The sequence below is a fragment of the Tursiops truncatus genome, chromosome 19 (assembly GCF_011762595.2).
Source record: "Tursiops truncatus isolate mTurTru1 chromosome 19, mTurTru1.mat.Y, whole genome shotgun sequence".
NCBI classification, from domain to species: Eukaryota; Metazoa; Chordata; class Mammalia; order Artiodactyla; family Delphinidae; genus Tursiops; species Tursiops truncatus.
Window position 1 is genome coordinate 1,026,634 of NC_047052.1, and position 21,260 is coordinate 1,047,893.

General features: G+C 64.1%; 3 protein-coding genes across 14 annotated transcripts in view; 2 read left to right on the forward strand and 1 right to left on the reverse strand.

The window, feature by feature from the left end:
* PIEZO1 (piezo type mechanosensitive ion channel component 1 (Er blood group)) overlaps positions 1 to 3,438 on the forward strand; it is a 54,274-nt gene extending 50,836 nt beyond the window's left edge. For all 3 annotated transcript variants that reach the window (XM_073795719.1, XM_033846424.2, XM_073795718.1), the window contains 9 exons: positions 58 to 216; positions 297 to 444; positions 1,717 to 1,905; positions 2,008 to 2,100; positions 2,178 to 2,350; positions 2,426 to 2,548; positions 2,622 to 2,701; positions 2,794 to 2,983; positions 3,065 to 3,438. In XM_073795719.1, the coding sequence (XP_073651820.1) occupies positions 58 to 216; positions 297 to 444; positions 1,717 to 1,905; positions 2,008 to 2,100; positions 2,178 to 2,350; positions 2,426 to 2,548; positions 2,622 to 2,701; positions 2,794 to 2,983; positions 3,065 to 3,314 (1,405 nt within the window). In that variant the 3' untranslated portion in view covers positions 3,315 to 3,438. The remainder of the gene's footprint in view (positions 1 to 57; positions 217 to 296; positions 445 to 1,716; positions 1,906 to 2,007; positions 2,101 to 2,177; positions 2,351 to 2,425; positions 2,549 to 2,621; positions 2,702 to 2,793; positions 2,984 to 3,064) is intronic.
* On the reverse strand, positions 715 to 11,447 carry CTU2 (cytosolic thiouridylase subunit 2). Of its 6 annotated transcripts, XM_033846426.2 has the most exons (15): positions 11,278 to 11,437; positions 10,560 to 10,634; positions 7,287 to 7,365; positions 7,080 to 7,139; positions 6,267 to 6,327; positions 5,767 to 5,876; positions 5,384 to 5,640; positions 5,116 to 5,251; positions 4,796 to 4,927; positions 4,439 to 4,530; positions 4,253 to 4,356; positions 4,023 to 4,155; positions 3,831 to 3,915; positions 3,676 to 3,734; positions 715 to 3,593 (listed from the first exon to the last, which is right to left on the reverse strand). In XM_033846426.2, exons 1-15 carry the CDS (start codon positions 11,340 to 11,342, stop codon positions 3,446 to 3,448), a joined length of 1,596 nt encoding a protein of 531 aa, XP_033702317.1. In that variant the 5' UTR covers positions 11,343 to 11,437; the 3' UTR covers positions 715 to 3,445. The 6 variants fall into 6 exon arrangements, with proteins under 6 accessions (XP_033702317.1, XP_073651828.1, XP_073651827.1 ...); XM_073795727.1 differs by having other exon boundaries at positions 3,676 to 3,915; positions 5,206 to 5,251; positions 11,278 to 11,447; XM_073795726.1 differs by having other exon boundaries at positions 3,676 to 3,915; positions 11,278 to 11,441.
* A 96-nt stretch (positions 11,448 to 11,543) lies between these two features.
* Positions 11,544 to 19,557, forward strand: RNF166 (ring finger protein 166). 5 transcript variants are annotated; one of them, XM_073795731.1, is made up of 6 exons: positions 11,557 to 11,813; positions 15,651 to 15,874; positions 17,010 to 17,122; positions 17,525 to 17,639; positions 17,731 to 17,838; positions 18,195 to 18,898. In XM_073795731.1, exons 1-6 carry the CDS (start codon positions 11,659 to 11,661, stop codon positions 18,749 to 18,751), a joined length of 1,272 nt encoding a protein of 423 aa, XP_073651832.1. In that variant the 5' UTR covers positions 11,557 to 11,658; the 3' UTR covers positions 18,752 to 18,898. The 5 variants fall into 5 exon arrangements, 4 of the variants coding, with proteins under 4 accessions (XP_073651832.1, XP_033702323.1, XP_073651833.1 ...); XM_033846432.2 differs by having other exon boundaries at positions 11,561 to 11,813; positions 15,718 to 15,874; positions 18,195 to 18,587; XM_073795732.1 differs by having other exon boundaries at positions 11,566 to 11,813; positions 18,598 to 19,557.
* Positions 19,558 to 21,260: the final 1,703 nt, after the last annotated feature.

Below are 21,260 nucleotides of genomic sequence, written 5' to 3' on the forward strand. Positions count from 1 at the left end.
GGACCGTGGAGCTCCGGCCTCACAACAGGCACCTGCCCCGGCTCCTGTCCCATCCAGCATGTTCAGCCAGAACGCGGTGGCCCAGCTGTGGTACTTCGTCAAGTGCATCTACTTCGCCCTGTCCGCCTACCAGATCCGCTGCGGCTACCCCACCCGCATCCTCGGCAACTTCCTCACCAAGAAGTACAACCACCTGAACCTCTTCCTCTTCCAGGGGTGAGTGTGGCCGGCCTGGGCACCTGCGGCAGGGCTGCCCTCCCCACCGGCCCTCCTGACGGTACCCCGGTGTCCGGCAGGTTCCGGCTGGTACCATTCCTGGTGGAGCTGCGGGCTGTGATGGACTGGGTATGGACGGACACCACGCTGTCCCTGTCCAACTGGATGTGCGTGGAGGACATCTATGCCAACATCTTCATCATCAAGTGTAGCCGAGAGATGGAAAAGGTGCCCGGGCCCTGGGGTGGGGGTAGCAGGGGACTCCCCACTGGGGTCCCTCCTGGGGTTCACAGCCCAGGAAACATGAGTCCCGAGAGCATCATCCTAAAAACTTCCTGGAGGCCAGAAGGGGCTTCTTCGAGGGGACAGTGAGTGTGGCCGTGTTGGGGTGGCCAACCACAGAGGGGCCTGAGCAGACGCCGAGCAGGAGAGGCCTGGCTTCTTGGGCCCTGGTCCACTAGCACGGGTCGTGGTGTGGGCACTAAAATGTTAATTGGGTTTTCGTGCTTTTTTTTTTTTTTTTTTTAGCAGTTTTATTGATAAAATTCACACACCCCGTTTGGTGGTTTCTAGTCTATCAGACTGAGGCGACCGTCAGCACAGTCAATTTAAGATAGTGCCCGTCATCCGGAGAGGAGCCCCACTCCCACTAGCAGTCAGTCCCCAGCCCCGGCCCCTGTCCGTCTTCTACACGGATGTGCCTGTGCCTGTGGTGCCGTTTACATGGAGTCACGGGACGCGTGGCCTTCCGCGACTGGACTTCACGCTTCTCTCAGCGTGACGTGGCCTAGGACACCTTTTGGGTGCCCTAAAAAACGCCCCCATGGCCATTCACGTCCAGAACTGTGGCCACAGGCCCCCTTTTCTCCCGGGTGCACACCCAGGAGTGGAACTGCCGCGTGGGTGTTGCCTGGCGGGGGCACCATCCTACCTGCCCACGTGTTACTGTGTGATCTCGCCGGTCCTGGTAGGGGTGAGGCGGTGTCTCACTGCAGTTCTGCTTGCATTTCCTGGTGACTAATAATGTCGAGCATCTTTTCCTGTGCTTGTCGGTCACTCGTGTGTCACCTTTGGGGAGACGTCCGCTCACACGTCTTGCCGGCTTTTTCTTGGGTGGTTTCTATTGCTGTGAGAGTTCTTTGTGTATCCCGAACAAACACTAGATGCTTCTCAGAGAGGTCTGCCCCGAAGGCTTTTCCCGTTTTAGGTCTTAGGTTCCAGTTCACTTTTGCCGAGGGTTTAAGGGCCCAGCGCGACTCTTCAGCACGTGGGTGTCCAGCCGCCCCTCTGCAGAGTCGCAGAGGAAAGGTCTGTTTCTGGCTCTGGGCTCTACTCCCCGGTCCCCACTGTCTTCACTGCCACGGCTTCAGTTTCAGTGCTCAGTCAAGGCGGAGCCTGAGACCACGGCGCCCGCCGCCACAGAGCAGGGAGGCAGGCTGCTCGGCACGGCGCAGAGCCGCACTGGGTGACCTGTACTGCCCCACGCCCCCCCACCCCCAGAAATACCCCCAGCCCAAGGGGCAGAAGAAGAAGAAGGTCGTCAAGTACGGCATGGGCGGCCTCATCATCCTGTTCCTCGTGGCCATCATCTGGTTCCCGCTGCTCTTCATGTCCCTCGTGCGGTCCGTGGTCGGCGTCGTCAACCAGCCCACTGACGTCACCGTCACCCTCAAGCTGGGTGGCTACGAGGTGAGCGGCCCCTGCCCGGGAGACGAGCTCGCCCTCCTGTGGCTGCTGGTGGCCTGGGGCGGGGGCTCCCGTAGCGCCACGTCACCGTGTCTCCACCGCCAGCCCCTGTTCACCATGAGCGCCCAGCAGCCGTCCATCGTGCCCTTCACGCACCAGGCCTACGAGGAGCTGTCCAAGCAGTTTGACCCCCACCCGGTGAGTGCCCCCAAACGCAAACGCCGGGATGGGAGGGGGCCTGGCTGCGCCCCGCTGAGGTGCCGCCCTCTGCGCAGCTGGCCATGCAGTTCATCAGCCAGTACAGCCCCGAGGACATCGTCACGGCGCAGATCGAGGGGAGCTCCGGGGCCCTTTGGCGCATCAGCCCACCAAGCCGGGCGCAGATGAAACGGGAACTGTACAACGGCACTGCCGACATCACTCTGCGCTTCACCTGGAACTTCCAGAGGTGCGTCCCGGGACAGGAGCGGCCGGGCTGGGGGGGGGGGCACGCCCGTGGGGGTCACACCTCGTGCTGTCGTAGGGACCTGGCCAAGGGCGGCACGGTGGAGTACACCAACGAGAAGCACACCCTGGGCCTGGCCCCCAACAGCACCGCCCGGAGGCAGCTGGCCAGCCTGCTGGAGGGCACCTCAGACCAGTCCGTGTGAGTGGGGCCGGGGGGCCGGGGGGCTGTGCGAGGGCTGGGCTGGGCCTGACCTGCCGGCCTCCTCCCGCAGGGTCATCCCCCACCTCTTCCCCAAGTACATCCGTGCCCCCAACGGGCCTGAAGCCAACCCCGTGAAGCAGCTGCAGCCCAGTGAGTGGGGCGGGGGTGCCAGGGCGGGGGTGCCGGCCGTGGCCTCGGCCCCGGACGGGGCGGTGGCCTGACGCCTCCTGGTTCCGACCCAGACGAGGAGACCGACTACCTGGGCGTGCGCATCCAGCTGCGCAGGGAGCGCGTGGGCTCGGGGGCGGCTGGCTTCCTCGAGTGGTGGGTCATCGAGCTGCAGGACTGCCAGGCTGACTGCAACCTGTTGCCCATGGTCATCTTCAGCGACAAGGTCAGCCCGCCCAGCCTGGGCTTCCTGGCCGGCTACGGGTGAGTGCGGCGGGGCCGGGGTGCGGGCTTGGGGTACGGGCCAGGCCGTAGCCCCGACGCTCACTCACCGCCCACCTGCAGCATCATGGGGCTGTACGTGTCCATCGTGCTGGTCATCGGCAAGTTCGTGCGCGGCTTCTTCAGCGAGATCTCGCACTCCATCATGTTTGAGGAGCTGCCGTGCGTGGACCGCATCCTCAAGCTGTGCCAGGACATCTTCCTGGTGCGGGAGACTCAGGAGCTGAAGCTGGAGGAGGAGCTGTACGCCAAGCTCATCTTCCTGTACCGCTCGCCCGAGACGTTGATCGCGTGGACGCGCGACAAGGACTAGGAACGCCCTGGCCCGGCGCAGGACTGCTGTCTCTTACCGTCCTCCCTGTGGGGCCCGGCAGCCCGGCACCCCCTGCCCACTCGTACTGTAGAGTTTTCTAATTAAAACCTTTTATTTATACAAACGGGTGATCACAGGCCATCCGCGCCTTCCTGCTCCGCCGAGGTCGCGCCCGGCCGTGCCCCGTCCTCGTGGGCCTGCTCCGCCGAGGTCGCGCCAGGCCGTGCCCCGTCCTCGGCCTCCAGCAGACGCTCCTGGATCTCCTGCTCAGCCTCGGCCCTGGGGAAGCCGCACGCTGGGAACCGAGACCCAGAAGGACCCCTCCTAGCCACCCCGCCCACCCCAGCAGAGCAGGCAGTACCTCTGGCTGCGGAGCTGGGCCTCGGCCAGTATGTAGGGTGGCAGGGGATCCAGGGAGGGCTGCAACAGAGAGCTGCCGCTGGTGCCGGGGCTGCGCAAGCGCAAACCCAGGCCAGCGCCCGCCTGCTCCCGCGCGGGGGAGGGGCCTCCGCTCACCAGGTCCTTCATGTTCACGCGGCAGCCATAGCACAGCTGCGCCGTCACGCAGGCGCGGGGGTCGCAGGCGCGGGGGTCGGCCTCCCTGCGGGAGCAGAAGGCTCAACAAGGGCCCGAGGGCACCCCTCCCCCGTGCAGCCGCGAGGCGCCGACCATGGCGGGTGGGGCTGACAGGACAAGGCAGGGACTCACATCCTGCAGCAGTGCTGGGCCCTGCCCATCCCGCTGTGGCAGCAGGACACGGTGGGCGCCTCAGCCTCTGCGACGGGGGGCTGCGTCTGGGGGAGCTGCGAGGAGGTCTGAGCCCCAAAAGCTGTGGCACTGTCTGCAAGCAGAGAGGAGCTGAGGGGACCTCGGGGGCCACGGAACCCCCACGCCCACTCGCCGGTGCCTCTCCCCTGGCACCCTGTGCAGGGACACACCAGCAGTGTCGACGTCCAGCACACACATGCAGAGCAGGCAGCGGGGCCCGGGGGTGCCGGCGGCACAGCCGTCCCTGGGCGCCTTCACCAGCTTCTCGCTCGTCCTGGGGGTGGGGGACAGGGCACCGTCGGCTGGGGGGCTCCACTCCCTCCCAGGACCCCCTCCCGGTACCCACACACACCCACCTGTACACAGTGCTGACCGTGGAGGGGAACTGGGCCTGCAGCCTGAGAATGAAGGCCTCCATCAGCCGGTGGATGCTGGCCTTTTCCGGGGCCTGGGAGCAATGAGACAAGGGGGCTGGTCAGGACCCACTGAGAGCAGGGAGCACGGGCTTCTCTACAACACCAGCCCGAGAGCCTGCGGTGCAGCCAGCCAGGGCCCCTGCTCTCGAGCGTCCCTGTCGTTAGACAAAGCATCGCCGACAAATGTCAGGCTGCCCACTGTCCCTCCCCACGTGCATGACCCCCAGCTGGGCACCCTCCTCCCTCGAGAGCCCCCCCTTCCCGGAGAGCATGACATGTGGCGCGGGCACCGCTGACCTTGGTGTCGACGGCCGGCGTGAAGACGGAGGGGACGGCAAACAGGCGGTTGTAGAAGGCGACCTCCTTCAGCGTGTGCTCGCGCATGGGCCGCACCACCACCACGTCGCCGTGTCGCTCGTCTGAGAAGCCCTGGGGGCGGGGGGCACAGCGTTCCCTGCCGCCCGCAGCTGACCGGCTCACAGCACCCCCTCCTTCCCTGCCAGCTGGGGGGGTCACGGGCTCCCCCCGCCTCGCGGGCAACCCGACTCAGGAGATGCCGCGTCAAGAGAAAGGGGCCAGGAGGGTGGGGACGGGGCCCTGGGCAGCTGCAGGCGCACCGTGTCCCAGGCGAGGAAGGCCCCTCTCCCCAGTGCCAGGCTGGTCATGAGCTTGACGGCCAAGCGGGTGCAGCTGTCCCCCGTCATCACCTTGGAGTAGCCGTGGGTCCGGGCCACATGCAGGATCAAGTGGGTCCTGCAGGGCAGGGCAGGGGGTCTCAGGAGCCCAGGTAGGGTAGGCCCAGAACTCCGGGGGGCAGGGGGGAGAGGGTCTCAGGACCTGGGTGGGAGGAACAGGGCTGGCACCCTGGGGTGGCAGGGAACTCACCGCAGCGTCTGCAGAAGCTCCTCCTTGGCCGTCAGCGTCTTCACTGAGTTGAAGAGTCTGGACAGAGCCTCAGTCTGGCCGGCTGTGGGCGGCCCAGCCCGGCCCTGGGGGTGCTGGGGGCAGGGCCGGCTCTGCTTCTCCTCCCCCAGGACATGGTGCTGCTGTAGGAAACTGTCCACGGCTGCCTTGTAGGCTCCCTCGGTCCCGACCGGCTCCCGAGCGGAGCAGCGCAGCACAGACGGCGGCAGGCTGAACACCTTGTGTGTATTTAGGGGGGGGGAGTGCGTGAGGGCCAGCCCACCCCACGTGGGGAAACAGGCTGGCGCCCCTCTTGGACACCCAGCAGTCACCCCGGGGCGCTCTAGCAGGGACAGCCTGCCCACCTCTTCCAAGGCGACAATGTGCCACGGGAAGCCGACGGTCTGCAGGACCAGCTTCGCCTCGGCCAGGGTTTTTGCTCGGTCCTCCGGGCTCTGGCCACAGGCTGCTCCCTCTGAGAACCGCAGGCAGAAAGGAGAGCAAGGTCAGGGCCAAGGCCACTGCACCCTGGAGGGCAGCAGTCTCTGGACGCTGACCTGTGTCCTTGCAGGTCGTTTTCAGAGTGGCTGGTGGGTTCTCTGTTTTGGTTGGGGAAAAAAGGGGGGCAGAGAAGGGCAAAGAACTCGCCCTTCTCACTCAGTGCTCTTGACCCCATGACAGACGCCAGGCAGATGCTCCCGCCCAAACCTGGACGGTCTGAGATTTAAGACAGCAGCGGTGCTGCCTGTCGAACACGGGCATCATCTCGAGAGAAACGCCCCCACCAGGGCTTTGTGTGGGCACAGCGCCAGCCGTCAGTGGGCCCAACCGAGCACCACGGCCCAGGAGAAGCAGCCACACGTACCATCGGCGAAGACAACCCCTGGCACGAAACGCAGTCTCTTGGCAGAATCTTGACTCAGGCCCTGGGGTGGACATAAAAGGGCCTCAGGTCCACAGCCAGGCGCTGGACAGAGCCGGGGCGGGCCGCTGCTCTCACAGCCTCCGGCCAGGGCTAGGGGACCAGGAGGCGAGCGCAGAAGGCCAAGCACAGAAGCACTGTGCCGAAGCCCTGGGCCGCCTCCTGTTAGCCCTGGTACAGACCGGCCCACAGCCCCTCACAGAGCCCAGGGAATCCGTGCGTGTCCCACGCGGGCCAAGGCCTCCGACGCCCAAGCTGAGCCTGCCGGGCGCCGCCCCCACGCCCCCTGCCGGTCTCCGCCCCGCGCCCCTCCGCCACCCGGCCGCGCCCCGGCTCCTCCGGGTCTCCCCTCAAACTTCTCAGGGAAGCCACCCTGCCCCCCGCCAGAACCAGGCCCTCTAGGCCCCCGAAACGCCTGCTCGTTTCACCGTCCTGACACACCACCAGGACTGCGGGGAGGGCCCTGGGCCCCGGGACACTCTGAGGGGCGCTCTGGCGTGGCACACACGGCTTCCCAGCAACGTGCTTCTAACGCAGTCCAGCAAAGGGACGGGGCGCTAAACCGGGAGATGGCTGGCACTCTGGACACCACTTCGGGGGCCTGTGCCTCTCGTGCACACGTCCCAGAGCCCTCGGGTGTCCTAGCTGGGGAGTGGGCCTTTCCCCCCAGCCCCAAGCAAGAGCCCCTCAGTGCCAGCCCCCCACCCTGGAGCTCGACCGGGCACAGCCTGGGTGCAGGACGGTGTGCAGGCGTACCTCAAGGACCTGCCAGAGCATGGAGCTGGACGAAGGCCCCCCGGACCACGCCAGGAGCACCTGGGGGAGAAGGAACATCACCGGAGGCACTGCACCCCCAACATGCCCCAGCCCCGCCCACGGACGTCAGGCCACCCCCCAAGTGCAGGCGTGAGGGAGGCGGCCGGGACAGGCCACCTGCGGGGGGGGGGGGGGCGCCACACCCACCTTCTCCCCCGGGAAGACCAGCCGGTTCTTTCCAAGCACGGCTCTGAACTTGTGGACGTAAAAGACCTTGAAACAGTCCCTGCAACACAGAGCAGCAGCAGCTGCGGCAACACCGCCCAGGCCACCCGCCCGCCGTGAGGATGGGGAAGCTGTCCACCCCTGCCTCGTAGAAGGACAGCCTAACGCTCCGCCGGGTTACGTTCTCTTCTAGCAACTTCCACCCTTAAAAGCACTGTCTTGACGTCGAGGCTGCGCCCAAAGACTGGCAAGGGGAGCCAGGGGTGAGGGGTTCTCACCAACTGTGGCTGCCCCAGGATGGGCCTCACATCACACTGAAAGGCCCGCTTGGGTCACCCCCAATTCTCACCACTGTGAACTGCAGCTACTCAGGCAGGCCCAGCTGGCGGAAGGGATGGAAGGGCATGCACGGGGCAAGGCCACCCTGACCCTTCCCTAGGCAGAGTAGCTGACCCCTTCCAAGACCCCCGTGGGGAGGCACTGAGCAGGCTGTGGGGTCAGGGGACTAGCGTCCTAAAGCCCCACACTGGCCTCCAGAAATGCCCGGGAGGCTCCCACAAACGCGGAGAACCATAACTTCAACAGGGCCTGGGACTCTGCATTCTTGGCCAGCCTTCCAGCTGAGCCTGGGGCTCACCAGGTCAGAGGTTCTTAGCCTTGGCCGCACATGAGAATCACTCAGGCTGACCACGTCAGGATGTATCAGGTGAGACCCAGACACCCACGTTTAAAAGCTCCCCAGGGCAGCTCCCTGGCGGTCCAGCAGTTAGGACTCGGCGCTCTCACTGCCGTGGCCCGGGGTCCACGCCCAGTTGGGGAACTAAGATCCCGCAAGCCGCAAGGGATGAGAAGAAGGGAAGGAAGCAAGGGAAGGGAAGGGAAGGGAGAAGAGGGAGGGAGGGAAAAAAGAAACAAAGAAACAAGGACTTCCCTGGTGGTCCAGTGGGTAAGACTCCACGCTCCCAATGCCGGGGGCCTAGGTTCGATCCCTGGTCGGGGATCTAGATCCCACATGCCGCAACTAAGAATCCACATGTGGCAACTAAGAAGTCCACATGCCACAACCAGGAAGTCTGCATGCTGTAACAAAGATCCCGCATGCCGCAACTAAGACCCAGCACGGCCAAGATAAATTAACAAACGGTGAATATAAACAAAAGAAAGAAGTGTAAGAAAAAAAGGAAAAAAGAAGAAAAGAAAGAAAGGAAAGAGAGAGACGAAAAGACAGAAAGATGGGAAGGAAGGAAAGGAGAAACAGAAGAGAGAGAAAAAAAGAGAGGGAGAAAGACGGAGAGACAGAAAAGAAGGAAGGAAAGGAAAAAAGGGAAGAAAGGGAAAGGAGGGAAAAGAAGGAAGAAAGAGAGAGAGAGAGAGCAAGCTCGCTCCCCAGCAGGCAGCCAAGGTGGACAACAGTGCCCGGCGCAGCAGGGAGCGGAGCGGCCCCAAGCCTGGGGCTCTGCCCCCATATCTATTTCCTTCTTCCTGTACGCACGTGCTGGTGTCACAGCAGTCCCCCCAACCCCGAGCAGGCACCACTTACGAAATGCCGACCAAACACCCCGAGGCACCTCTGTGGATGGTAACTCAACTCGGTTTTAGCGGCAAATCACTGGGGCTCCGGGACCCCAGGAGACCAGCCATGGGAGTGACTCCTGGAAGGTCAGGGCCCGGGGAGGCTCCTCAAGCAGACACAGATGCTCACGGCGGCACCGAGGACCCCGCGGCTGCTGCACCCACGCCTCCCCAGCACCACTAGGCTCCTGAAGCCACATGCGCCCTGTGGGTCGGGCCAGGCCAGGGCTTCCGACACGCTGAGCCTCTCCGTCACTGAGGAAACTTGCTCAAAACCTAGCTTGCAGGACCTGCAACCTGGAAAATCAGCCTCCCGTCTCTTCCCGGGACTCGGCAAGCGGGGGAGGGGGAGCTCTGGGCCCAGCAGGAGTCGCTGCGGCCTGTCTTCTTATCTGTGAGTTCTCCAAACAGACTGGAGAGTTCACTGTTTCTAGATGCTCTTACGTGCTTAAAGCGGTGACTTCCTTGCCTAAAACGTACTTCCTGATGGCACACATCAAGTCTACTAGGCCCCCCCAAAGACGGGCAAGCATGCGAGAGTCCAGGGAAAACAACTTATTCCGTCCCTTTGGTTTCTCTTCCGGAAACTTTTAGAAAGCAGAGTCCAGTACTCTGGAAGACCAATTTAAAAATGTGAGCCCATCACTCATTCAACATGCGTTCACTCGCTATACAAAGCATGCAATGTCACCAAAAATTCATAGGTATAAAACGGGAGACAGGCCCTGCCCTTGTGGAGCTATGAATCCAGTGAACGTGATCAGACACTGGAAATTATGATTCAAGGGCGATGTGGCAGGGCCACAGAGAGCTTCAGATAAAACCGAATATGCTCAGGCCTCTCTGGGAATAAGCCCCTGCTGTCCAAAGGTCCTCCCAGAGCTGGGAGAAGACTACAGCCCGCCTTCCATCTCTCTCTCTCTCTCTCTCTCTCTCTCTCTCTCTCTCGCAAGTCAAACAGCATCATGAAGAACACCTGCCAGAGACCCCAGGATGCTCCAATCTGCCCCTATATGCGTTCCAGCTGCCCCAAAGAGCTCCTCCCGCACACCACGCTCCACGTTCACTCCCAACTCTCCCCGTAAGCTCCATCAATACCTTCCTGCCACCTGACCAACGGCTGGATGTTGGGAGAATGGCATTCACACAAGAAACCTGCACACACACAGACACGCCAGCAGGATGTTAGAAGCAAGAGTAAAGTGGTAAGATGCTTTCAAAAGCAAGAAACAAAGCCACAGGACTTCCGTGGTGGCACAGTGGTTAAGAATCCGCCTGCCAATGCAGGGGACACAGGTTCAAGCCCTGGTCCGGGAAGATCCCACATGCAGCGGAGCAGCTAAGCCCGTGTGCCACAACTACTGAGCCTGCGCTCTAGAGCCCGTGAGCCATAACTACTGAAGCCCACGTGCCACAACTACTGAAGCTCGTGCACCTAGAGCCCGTGCTCTGCAACAAGAGAAGCCACCGCAATGAGAAGCCTGCGCACCGCAATGAAGAGCAGCCCCCACTCACCGCAACTAGAGAAAGCCCGTGCGCAGCAACAAAGACCCAACACAGCAAAAAATAAATAAAAAATAAAATAATTTTTTTTTAAAAAAAACAAAGCCACAGATATGGGGGCAGTACTGGTTACTGAGTGAAACCGCGTGTACCAGGTCGCCTGCCACCTCCATGCCTCACCTGCAGAAGGCATCTCCGGCTCGGATCACCACGACAGGCAGGCCTTCCTTGCACTTCACACACTTTTGCTCACGGCTTGAGACGTGGGCGGGGGAGGGGGGGGGAGAGAACAGGAACACAGGTTACAACCCTCTCCCGGGGGCTTCAGGGAGACCGTAGCCTGTTTCTCACCCCAAACTGTTGTACGAGGTCACTGGGGCCCGGGGCGGGGGGGGGGGGGACCCACACAAACCACGGCTTGTATCTTATCCAAACTACCACTGTCGGGAAAGACCAGGGCCCTGGGGAGATTTCAGTCTGTTAAAGCCAGCTCAGCGGGCTCAATCTCTCAGGGGCTGGCACAAGAACAGAGCCAACTCGCTCTCTGCGGCCCTGGAAGGGAGAAGTGGAGCCAGCGAGTAGAAGAGACAGGGAGGCCGACTTTCCTCGCCTCCCTGTAAGGACAGCTTGGTCAGGGGCGAAGCCGTCCCACTGGCTGCAAGAATTAGAGGTGCGAGAGCGCACAGTGTTTACCACGGGCTTGCCAGGCACTCTCCGGGTGCTGCGGAGTGAGGTCCACCCCCGACCTGAGGTTCCGGGGCTCCTGGGCCCCGCCCTCGGCGGTCTCCTGGCTTCCCGGGGCCCTGAGCGTAAAGCGCGGGCCGGCCCCTCGGGGCAGGGCTCGCCGTCTGCGGGAGCGCCGGAAAGAAAGCGGCGAGTGCGGCCGTCCAACTCTTACCAGGGCCGTGGCGGCGGCGGCCCCGCGGGCGCGGGCTCCCGATAGTCCTCGCCCACCTCGCACATGGCAGCTCCGTGTCACGGGGCGACGGCGGCGGCGCGGCCCGACTACATCATCAAGGCGCCGGCGCGGCCGTGACGCGCGGGCGAGGGGCGAGCGCTCCCTATGACGTCATCCAGGCGCCGGCGCGGCCGTGACGCGCAGGCCGGGGGCGGGCGCTCCCTATGACGTCATCCCGGCGCCGGCGCGGCCGTGACGCGCAGGCCGGGGGCGGGCGCTCCCTATGACGCCAACTCGGAGCCGGCGCGGCCGTGACGCGCAGGCCGGGCCGGGCCGGGCCTGGCCGGGACAGGGGCGGCGGCGGCGGGCCGGGCCCCGGGGATGGCGATGTTCCGCAGCCTGGTGGCCTCGGCTCAGCAGCGGCAGCCGCCGGGCGGGCCCGCGGGCGGCGACAGCGGCCTGGAGGCGCAGTACAGCTGCCCCATCTGCCTGGAAGTCTACCATCGGCCCGTGGCCATCGGCAGCTGCGGACACACGTGAGTGCGCCGGCCTCCAGGAGGCCGCGGGGTCGGGCGCCGCCGCGGGGAGCGCTCTGCAGCCGCCTCGGCGCGCGAGGACTCGGGGGGCGCGGGTCTCCCCGCGCAGGGCCGTTTCTGCCCTCTGGGCGCGTCCATCCCCCTCAGCCCATCCTCCTGCCCGCCCGTCCGCCCACCCCGGGCTCTCGATCCGATCACCCCGTCGGCAGACAGGACCGACCTGCAGCCCTGCCCGATCTCTAACGGGCAGTGCCCGGGGCCGCTGACGGCATAGATGAGCCTCCCCGGGGACTCACAGGGCAGCGGGCACGACCTCTGCGCCGGTCGCCTTCCATCTGGTCCCGTGGAGACTGCGGTGGGCAGTTGTGAATAAATGCCTTGTGCCTTTTGCCGTCAACTCTGTTTTGGACCCGCTGTCTGCTTGTCTTGACTGCAGAAGAGAGGAGTTCCCTAAAGTTTGGGCAGGGGCTTGTTTGGAGTCTGGTGCTGTTTTGTTTTGTTGGAGAACTTGGGTCACATCGATCACTGAGCAGCCAGGCAGGCTGGCCCTCGGGGGACCAGATGCCACACATCTTGCTAGGGTTTCCGGCTGTGCCAGGGCCGGGTTGTTTCAGGAACAGAAACCTGAGGATGTGGCTCTCCTCCCAGCCAAGTGCTGCACTCAAGGCTTCTGGGAGCTGCCAGCCTGTTTGGGAGGGGGCTGAGATCAGGGTGTCGGCTCTCCAACTCTCTGGAGTGGCTGAAAAATACAGCTCTTGAGTGAAATTAGCAGGGTGGGGAGAGGGGGCAGGAGGGCTTGGCTGCCAGTGGAGTTGCTGAGGAGGTGGGGCCGAGATTCACCCAGGCTCGGTCTTTGAACGTTTTGCAAACAAAGGCAGATGACCTGGAAGGTTCCTGATACAAAGGGGGAGTTGCAGCTGCTGGGTGTGTGTGCTGCTCATCTCACCCAGGGAGGTGGCAGGAACCGTGTCAGGAGCCAGCAAGCCTTCACACACACACACACTGGCAGGCAGCACAGGGACCTACCTGCCCACACCGGGAGAGCACTGCTGATTTGTCCTGAAGGCGCTGCGCCTCACTCTTTCATGCTGTGTGTGGCGTTTCGGCAGGGGCAGCCCCTGCACAGCACTTCTCTTGTCAGCACACAGCAGTGGGTGTTGTCAAGTGTGTTCAGCTTCTTCCAGCCCATCCCTGGGAGAGCTGTAGCGATTGTCCCAGGCCCAACTTTAGAAAGCCTTTCCCGGGCTTCGGGTTGTATCAACACTCACCCAGCCCTGGGCTGCGGTGTTTCGGGCCTCTGGTCAGCACGAATCTGGTTTCTATTTTTCCAAATAAGTCTTTTCTTAAAAGGTGGTTTTCAGAATACAGAAATACACAAACTGCTGTGCAAGCATATTCTTCTATAAACCCCGCTTCCCCGTGCTCTTCTTGGCAGAATCTGTCCCCTCTTCTCCTGTTTCTGAGGCTGGTCCTGCAAGAGCCTCTTCTTCAGCTTCTGCCTTAAAAAGACTTTCTCCCTGGCTCTACCTGCTGGTGCAAACAAGCCTCCTGGCTGTTCCGTCTCTGCCTCTTACCTTCCATAAGTTCCTCTTCCGGTGTTTTGAAGGCATGTGTGCAAATGAACATGAAAGATTTGAAGACTCACATCTCTCCTTCTAAAAAGTTTGTCGGTGGTCTGGTTATCCACCCCTCGCCCCCACCCCCAGCTCCCTAACTGTAGCAGTCTCCTTTCACCAAATAGGTTTTCTGGAGGTGACAGCAGCCCTGCCAGGGGCCGGGACTCACGCTCCAGCACGAGACAGAAGGGGACAGGTCGTAGGGAGGGCTTTTGAGCAGGAGCCCAGAGGCAGGAGGTGCCTCTGTAGAGAGTGTGGAAGCGCTCCCGTGAAGTCCCCAGGGCCCCAGACAGAGCCAGTGATCTGCCATACTTAGGGGACGGCCTGGGCAGTGAGCCACATCCGGAACCAGAAGCTGCCCGGCTGTTTCTTTTTTCTTTTTATAAAGGAATTCAGCCTTGTATGGCTTCCTCTTTTTTAAAAAAAAAAAATTTATTTATTTTATTCATTTTTGGCTGCGTTGGGTCTTCATTGCTGCACGCGGGCTTTCTCTAGTTGTAGCGGGCAGGGGCTACTCTTCGTCGCGATGCGTGGGCTTCTCATTGCGGTGGCTTCTCTTGTGCGGAGCATGGGCTCTAGACACGTGGGCTTCAGTAGTTATGGCACGCGGGCTCAGCAGTTGTGGCGCACAGGCGTAGTTGCTCTGCAGCATCTTCCCGGACCAGGGCTCGAACCCACATCCCCTGCATTGGCAGGTGATTCTTAACCACAGCGCCACCAGGGAAGCCCTGTCCAGCTGTTTTTGACCCTCTGATGAGGCCTCCCTGAGGGCCAGTGTTTGGTTCTGCCGGGGCTGCCTCCAGCCTCTGTACCTCTGTCCTGAACGGAGCACGCCTTCGGGGTCCTCTGAGCGCCAGCATCCAGCTGCGCCGCGCTCCCTCTGGGCTGAGGGGTGTCCCGTCGTAAGGATCGGCCACCTCCTGTGTGTCCCTCGCCCGTCAGTGGACACTGGGCTTCTCCACAGCTCTCGTGACCGGCGCTGCCGTGAGCGCTCCTGTGCGGATTTTCCCCCGGCCTCCCCGTGGGGACCATGGAGCCGCCACTTTCTTCCAGTGACAGGGTGGCACGCGAGGCCTGCCCCGGCTGTGAGGCCAGTGAGAGGGACGGCCCTGGAGGACTTGCTGGAGCACTACGGGGTGGGCGCTGCTGGTAGTGCCTGGTGGGCCCTCGACAGGTGCGGAAAGTGACAGGTGCGCAGGAACAGGGTGTCAGGAACCCTGCACTTTCTGATGGGCCTCAGGCCCAGCCTGGCCTTTCTTGTGTGCAAACAGTGACACCCACGGTGACGACCCAGTGGTGGCTGTTGGGAAGCCAGCGTGTAGGAGGACGGCCTCGGGATCACCTGCGGCTGCCTCTTCCTAAAATGAGGTGAAAGTCTGAGGCAAAAGAACAGGGACCCCTGAGCTCAGGTGAGCCGCAGGCCCAGCCTGCTAGACGCACGCAGAGCGGTGCACACCCCGACACCTCGTGGGTTTCTTGCAGGCCGCCAAGTTGCCACCTTTCTCTTGGGGCCGAGCGCGTGCTCTTCTGGGCCGTGGAGCCTCCGCTCCACGGCTCCCGTCTGCTAAGCGGTCCCCTTGGCGCTTCCTGCAAAGGTGGACCGAGCTGGTCCTGCGGTCAGGCTCCTGGCCCTTCGTGCCCCCACTGAGAGTGTTCGAGCCGCTGCCCCACTGCCCATCGGGCGGTGCACGTTCTTCTGCGGCACTGGGGTGTTTGTAAACACCAGCTGCTGGGGCCAAGCACACACGGGTGCCGGGACTTGTGCCTCACGATGTGGCGTCTCCACGGACACGGCCAAGGGCCGAGCCAGAGCCCTTCTTGCCGGGGAGAGGGCACTGTCCCAAGGCTGGTGACACCCCCTGGCCAGCTTTGGCCCTGCTCCATGCAGTGAGTCCTGCGGTTTCCTCTCACCACTGTTAGTGATTTCACTCCCCAGAGTTTCGTGGGTAGAGGGTCTCCAGGGTCCCCCAAGATGTCCTGGAGTCCCCTGAGGTGGCATCGTCACCGCTTGGCAGTGAGACGGACAGGTTGGGCCCTGGGCCTCCTGCAGCCAGAGCTCTTGCTGGGACCAGGGCTGCGGGGCCAGCATGGGACCTGGGGGGCGGGGGTCACAGCTGCAGCTCAGCCCTCATCGCAGAATCGGCAGGAGTGTCCCAGAAGCCCACAGCTGGGCAGCGACCTGGGTCATCTTCTGGACAGACGGTGCCCATTCAACCCGTAGGACCCTGGCCCAGAAGCTACTGCTGATGGAGGGGCGCGCAGCCCTCAGGCCCACGTCTGCCCTGCAGGTTCTGCGGGGAGTGCCTCCAGCCGTGTCTGCAGGTGCCATCCCCCCTGTGCCCACTGTGCCGCCTGCCCTTCGACCCCAAGAAAGTGGACAAGGCCGCCCACGTGGAGAAGCAGCTTTCGTCCTACAAGGCACCCTGCCGGGGCTGCAGCAAGAAGGTACCGCAGCCTGCCTGGCCCGGGGGGCTCCGATGGGCTCGCAGGGGAGCTGGGCAGGGGCCACGTCCCTTCCCTGTTGGGCAGCCCGCCGCTCCACTCGCTTCCTGCGGGCTCTGCGTGTGGCCTGGGCTCCGGGCTGTGGCTGGCGCAGGGACACAGGCTGAGCTGAGCCCACCCTGTCCCGGCACCCGCTGCCCGCTCAGGCGGGCACACCACTTTGTGGGGGACCCAGCCCGGGAACGGAGTTTGAACTTAGGCTTTCAGATTTTGCCATCGCTCGGGTTAACGAGTTCTTCTGAGCTATCACAGTAGGCAGCAGCCCTGTTGCTTTGTCCTCGAGGTCGAAGGTCAGACTGTCCAGGGGCCACCGTGAGCCCGCTGTGAGGGGCTGCCGCGGCCTCCTGCAGGCGCACGTGCCCCTCCCTCCCGGCATGAGAGCGGAGCAGGCTGTCGGCCCTTGTGTGAGGCGGCCCCCACCCTTGGCCTCGTGCGGGCCCGGGTGCAGGCTTGCTCAATGTCCCAGCCCTGGGCAGAGCCGGGGGCGGGCCGGCGTCAGGAGGGCCCCTCGAGGCGGAGCTGCCCCGCCTGCTCCCTCTCGGCCTCCGCAGTTCTGGGAACTAGGTTCCTGTGTGCACCACCGCCACCGGGAGGGCTGCCGGGCGTCCTCCCCGGGTCGTTCCGCCTGCTCTCTGCGCCGGCACCCCTCCCCTGCCCTGTGCTGAGCCGCTTCCCACCTTCGGCCAGGACGGCCACTCGGGCAGCCGAGAAGGTTGTATCTTGTTCCGTTTCCTACCTCTTGGTAAAGAATTTGCTGGACGTTCGACTGTCCAGAATTTTGCCTGCTGGCTCCCGTTACAAAGGGTATTTTTTCCCAAATAGACACCCTCCCTGTCCCCTCGTGGGCCTCCCTCGCCTGCAGCTCCCCAGGGACCAGAGGCCTACTGCCCCCCGCATGGCCCCATCGTGAAGCCGTGAGCGCCTGCTTCTGGGTGCGGATCTGCAGCCTTCGGGGTCCTGAGTCTGTGTCTCCCTCACTCGGCCTCTGGGCCCCACTTGCGCAGCGCTGCCGGGCCGCGGCATCGGGAGCCAGAGGCCCAGCCCTGCTGCCCGGCCCCTCCCCTCCTCTCCTCCCCAGGTGACACTGGCCAAGATGAGAGTGCACGTTGCCTCCTGCGTGAAGGTCCAGGAGCAGATGGCCAACTGTCCCAAGTTCGTCCCTGTGGTGCCCACGTCCCAGCCCATCCCCAGGTAGGCCGCCTCGCCGGGGCCCCCTCTGTGGGGCAGCTCCGGGCCTACCTCGCGGGGTGGACAGTGGGGCCCCACCCTGAGGAGGTGGGAGGGCTGCCGGCGGAGGGCCTCGCCCCCTGCGGGTAGGGGACCCCAGGAGGGCCCAAGCCAGGCCCCCACGGCTCACCTCCCAGCAGGGATGCACGGTCCCCAGACAGGCTGGGGCTGGACAGACACCTCCTCTCAGGGTGGGCAGCCATGTCGGGGAAGCAGGCGGCCCGGGGTTAGGTGGCGGGAGGTCGCGGTGGGATGTGCAGACGGGGGCAGAGCCCCGCGGCAGCTACGGCCCACAGGGCAGGGGAGGGCGAGCCGGCTGGGCTGTAGGAAGGTGGGCAGTGCCACTCACCCCCACCCCCGCCCCAGTGCCGTCCCCAACAGGTCCACCTTCGCCTGCCCTTACTGTGGTGCCCGCAACCTGGATCAGCAGGAGTTGGTGAAGCACTGCGTGGACAGCCACCGCAGCGACCCCAGCCGCGTGGTGAGCACGCACGCCCGCACGCACGCCCGCACGCACGCACGCCCGCCCGCCCGCCCGGGCCCTGTAGGCTCACCGGCCTGCTCTGTCCCAGGTGTGTCCCATCTGCTCAGCCATGCCCTGGGGCGACCCGAGCTACAAGAGCGCCAACTTCCTGCAGCACCTGCTCCACCGGCACAAGTTCTCCTACGACACCTTCGTGGTGGGTGCCCTCCCCTCCCCTCCCCTCCCCCGGTGCCAGTGCTGGGTCGGTCCACGTGGCCACTAGAGGCCCGGGGGCTCTGGGGCTGTGCAGACCAGGCCCACAGCGGCCCCCTGTCCTGCGGGTCCCTCACCGCTGGGCCGGCGAGCTCTCCTCACGCAGGGCCTCCTCTTGGGGAGGCGCCGTCGCAGGGCCACCATCTCCCCAGCTCTGCACCAGGGCCTCGGCACACAGACTCCTCCACGGGGGTCTGGCTCTTCCTCTCCCTCTCCCACCTGCGGTTCCCACCTGCAGACCCTCCTGCAGGCCCTTCCCTCCCGTGCACCCCCAGCCCTGCTATTCTCGTCCCCCGCCAGCCTCCAGCCTCCAGGCGCCAGACCCTGTGGAGTCGACCCCTCCGCTCCCTCCGCCTGTGCCTGGTCCCGATGGGTGGATGCCACGGGGATCCCTGGCTTCTCTGCTCATCTCAAGCCCCGTTCTTGAGTCTGAGGAGAAAGGACAGCTCCGATTCCGGGTGTCCAGCCCACACAGTCCGCCCAGCCCTCAGTCACTGGGCGCGGTGGCCTCCGGGCAGCCAGACCATCCCCGCAGCGCAGTTGCCGCACAGCGCCTAGGACCCCGTGACCGTGCGGGGCCGAAGGGGGGCGGGGAGGCTGGACGCGGCAGAGCCGGTCCATTTGAGGTGACAGGACCAGGGCCAGGGGGGTCGCTCTGGGAGGCCCTGGCGTCCCTGGCCCAGCTCCACTCCCTGTCTTCCAGGACTACAGCATCGACGAGGAGGCCGCCTTCCAGGCCGCCCTGGCCCTGTCTCTCTCCGAGAACTGAAGGCGTGGCCACTGGCCCAGGCCTCCCGCCTCAAGGGACACGCCCCGCCAGCTCCTGCGGCCCAGGCCTGCCTGGGAAGGCGCCTTGAGGGCCAGGTGGAGCCTCACTGCTGCAAGAGGAGAGGCCACGTCCCTGTCGCGCTGAGCAGGTGGCCTCGGGGGGCCGGCCACTGGGATGGAGTGTGCCCACTGTGTCTCAAAGCCATGATGTCCTCCCTGCAGAGAGGACCCTTCAGGCCCTGCCGCGTCCACAGGCCCCCGCACTGAGCAGGGAAGCGCGGAGGGGGCCCCGGCCCAGCACCCGGCAACGCTTCCCCGTCGCGTGCTCGGTACTGGCTTTTATGATTCCTAGAGGTTCCACACTTTTCTATATTATCCGGTGTGATGACCTTTTCACATTTTCTAGAGCACAGACAGAGCAGTTGCCCTTCATATTGCAATATCCGTGTCTGACTAGGAATAATAGTATTTTTATGGAACATTTACAGAATTATATTTTTTAAAAAAACAATAAAAAACGAACGGTTGTGGGATGGGGAGGAGAGGAGAGACGGGGCAATCGCTGTGTGCAGGGACCGAGGTGGCCACGTCCCCAGGTCACCTCGCTGTTCCCCAGGGTCACTGGGATAATCACGGGAAGAAATCGCAACGCCCAGCCACTTGCAGCGGCGCTGTGTCTGCTCCTGGCCTCCCGCCTGGGTCTTGGCCTCGGCCCTGCTGTCCCTGGTCCAAAGCCGACCACCTCGCGCCCCCAGCAGGGCCGCCCGGGCAGTGGCAGAGCGCGGGGCCGGGGCAGTGACCAGAGCTCACAAGACGCTCATCGGCACCTTCATTTGGCTCGTGGCATAAATTATTGCTGTCTTTAAAAAAAATTTAAATAAAATGTCTCAAAGCATCTCCAGCGACCTGGCTGGTGCGTCTCCTTCAGTGAATACTAAAGGCAGAGGGCTGGAGCGCGGCCACCGGACCGTCCTCCACTCGAGGTCCGTGGGCACGTGTCCGTCCCCAGGCAGCTCCGGCTCAGAGAGCAGCTGGCCTTGGAGCCCCGCAGAGGCCGTTTCCGCGTCTGGGGTGGGCTGGACTGCAGCCCCTGCTGGTCCTGCCCGCCCCCTGGACCCTGTTCCCCTCGACCTGTGCCCTCACTTGCCGGCCTGGCCACCTACCCTGCGACAAGCTCAGGCCAAGGTTTGCTGGGCTGCGACGCTCACCTCCTCGTCCTGGGACGGGGTCCACCTGAGGCCAGCAGGCTGGGCACCGTCCTGAGCTTCCCCGGCCGGGGTAGTCTGAATGGGGCTGGTGCTGGGGCCCAGAGGTGGCCATGGTGGCCTACAGGTGGCCTTTTGGATGCCATCGGGGTGAAGCCCCACTATCCCCACCCCGGTCCCCGTGCCGCAGCCGCTCTCCCCACTGCTGGCTCGAGGCATGCCTCTGCCTCCCCGGGCAGCCTGCCTGGTGCCCCAGCGTGTGCCCTCAGCCCCCAGGCCGGCACCTGGCCCTCTGAAACGTCCACCCAGGGACGGTGGTCTCGGGCCACCATCAGTGCCACGGGCCCCTGCTGTTCCCAGTCGCCACAGGCCTTTAAAAGCTGACGAGAATCACCTGCTGGGCTGTGCCCAGGTGGCAGGTCATCAGGGTAAGGCCAAGCCCCTGCCTCGCTCTCCGTGTCTGCCTCCCCACGCAGTGTTCCAGACCCTTCCTCTATGGAGAAGCTGGATCTCGTGAGCTCGACCGTGGCAGGGCTGGGCAAGCAAAAGTCTCCACGAGAGAAGAGTTGTGACCTGGGGTGCGTTACCCCGCTTTAGAACCCTTCGTAGGAGCCACTGGCCCACCCTCCCCTCTGACCACTCTGACCCCACCGGCCGAGGATGCCACCTGCCAGTCCTTTCTGCCGCCTTCCAGAAGGAGGCCCGTGACATGGTGCCTGGGGGGCCACCTGGGCCCAGCCTCAGCCTCCCTCAGGGCTGATGGGAAAGGAAGGATGTGGCTGAAGTCCCCCTCCTGCAGGAGGATGGGGGAGCTGGGACCTCGGCCACCAGGGAGGTGCACCTCCTGCCCTGCCCCGCCGACCAGCCTGCCAGCACACGGCCCCCAGCTGCAAACCCCAGGCCACATTCCCGGGCCTCACCGAGCGGGGACAGGGATGAGGGCCCCTCAGCACCCAGGGGAGCTTCAGGGTGGCCTCGGCCAGTCCCCTGGGGCCTGGAGCCAGTGGTGGCAGCGCTGGGACAGCCAGGCTCCAGATGCCAGGTGGAGATGCCGCCCCGTCTCCTTTCCCCCACCCCCAGCTCAGCACCTCACTGCCCCATGACCCTCCCCTGCACCCGGCTGCCCTCCCCTTGTCCAGGACATGTTGCTTCTTCCCCCAGCACTGCCAGCACATCCCATCTGGGACATGCAGCGGCTGTGGTTCTGGGCTGTCACTCGGGCCCATCGCCCATCCCCAGCTAACCCTCCAGTCCTCAGAGCGCAGCTGGTACCAGCTGTCTGTCCACCACCTGGACACCAGCCAAGCCTGTCCGCTGCCCGCCCACCGCCTGGGGGAGGACGGTGCTACTCTCACACGCCCGTCACGACCCTCGGCGCCCACGGAGTCCTGGG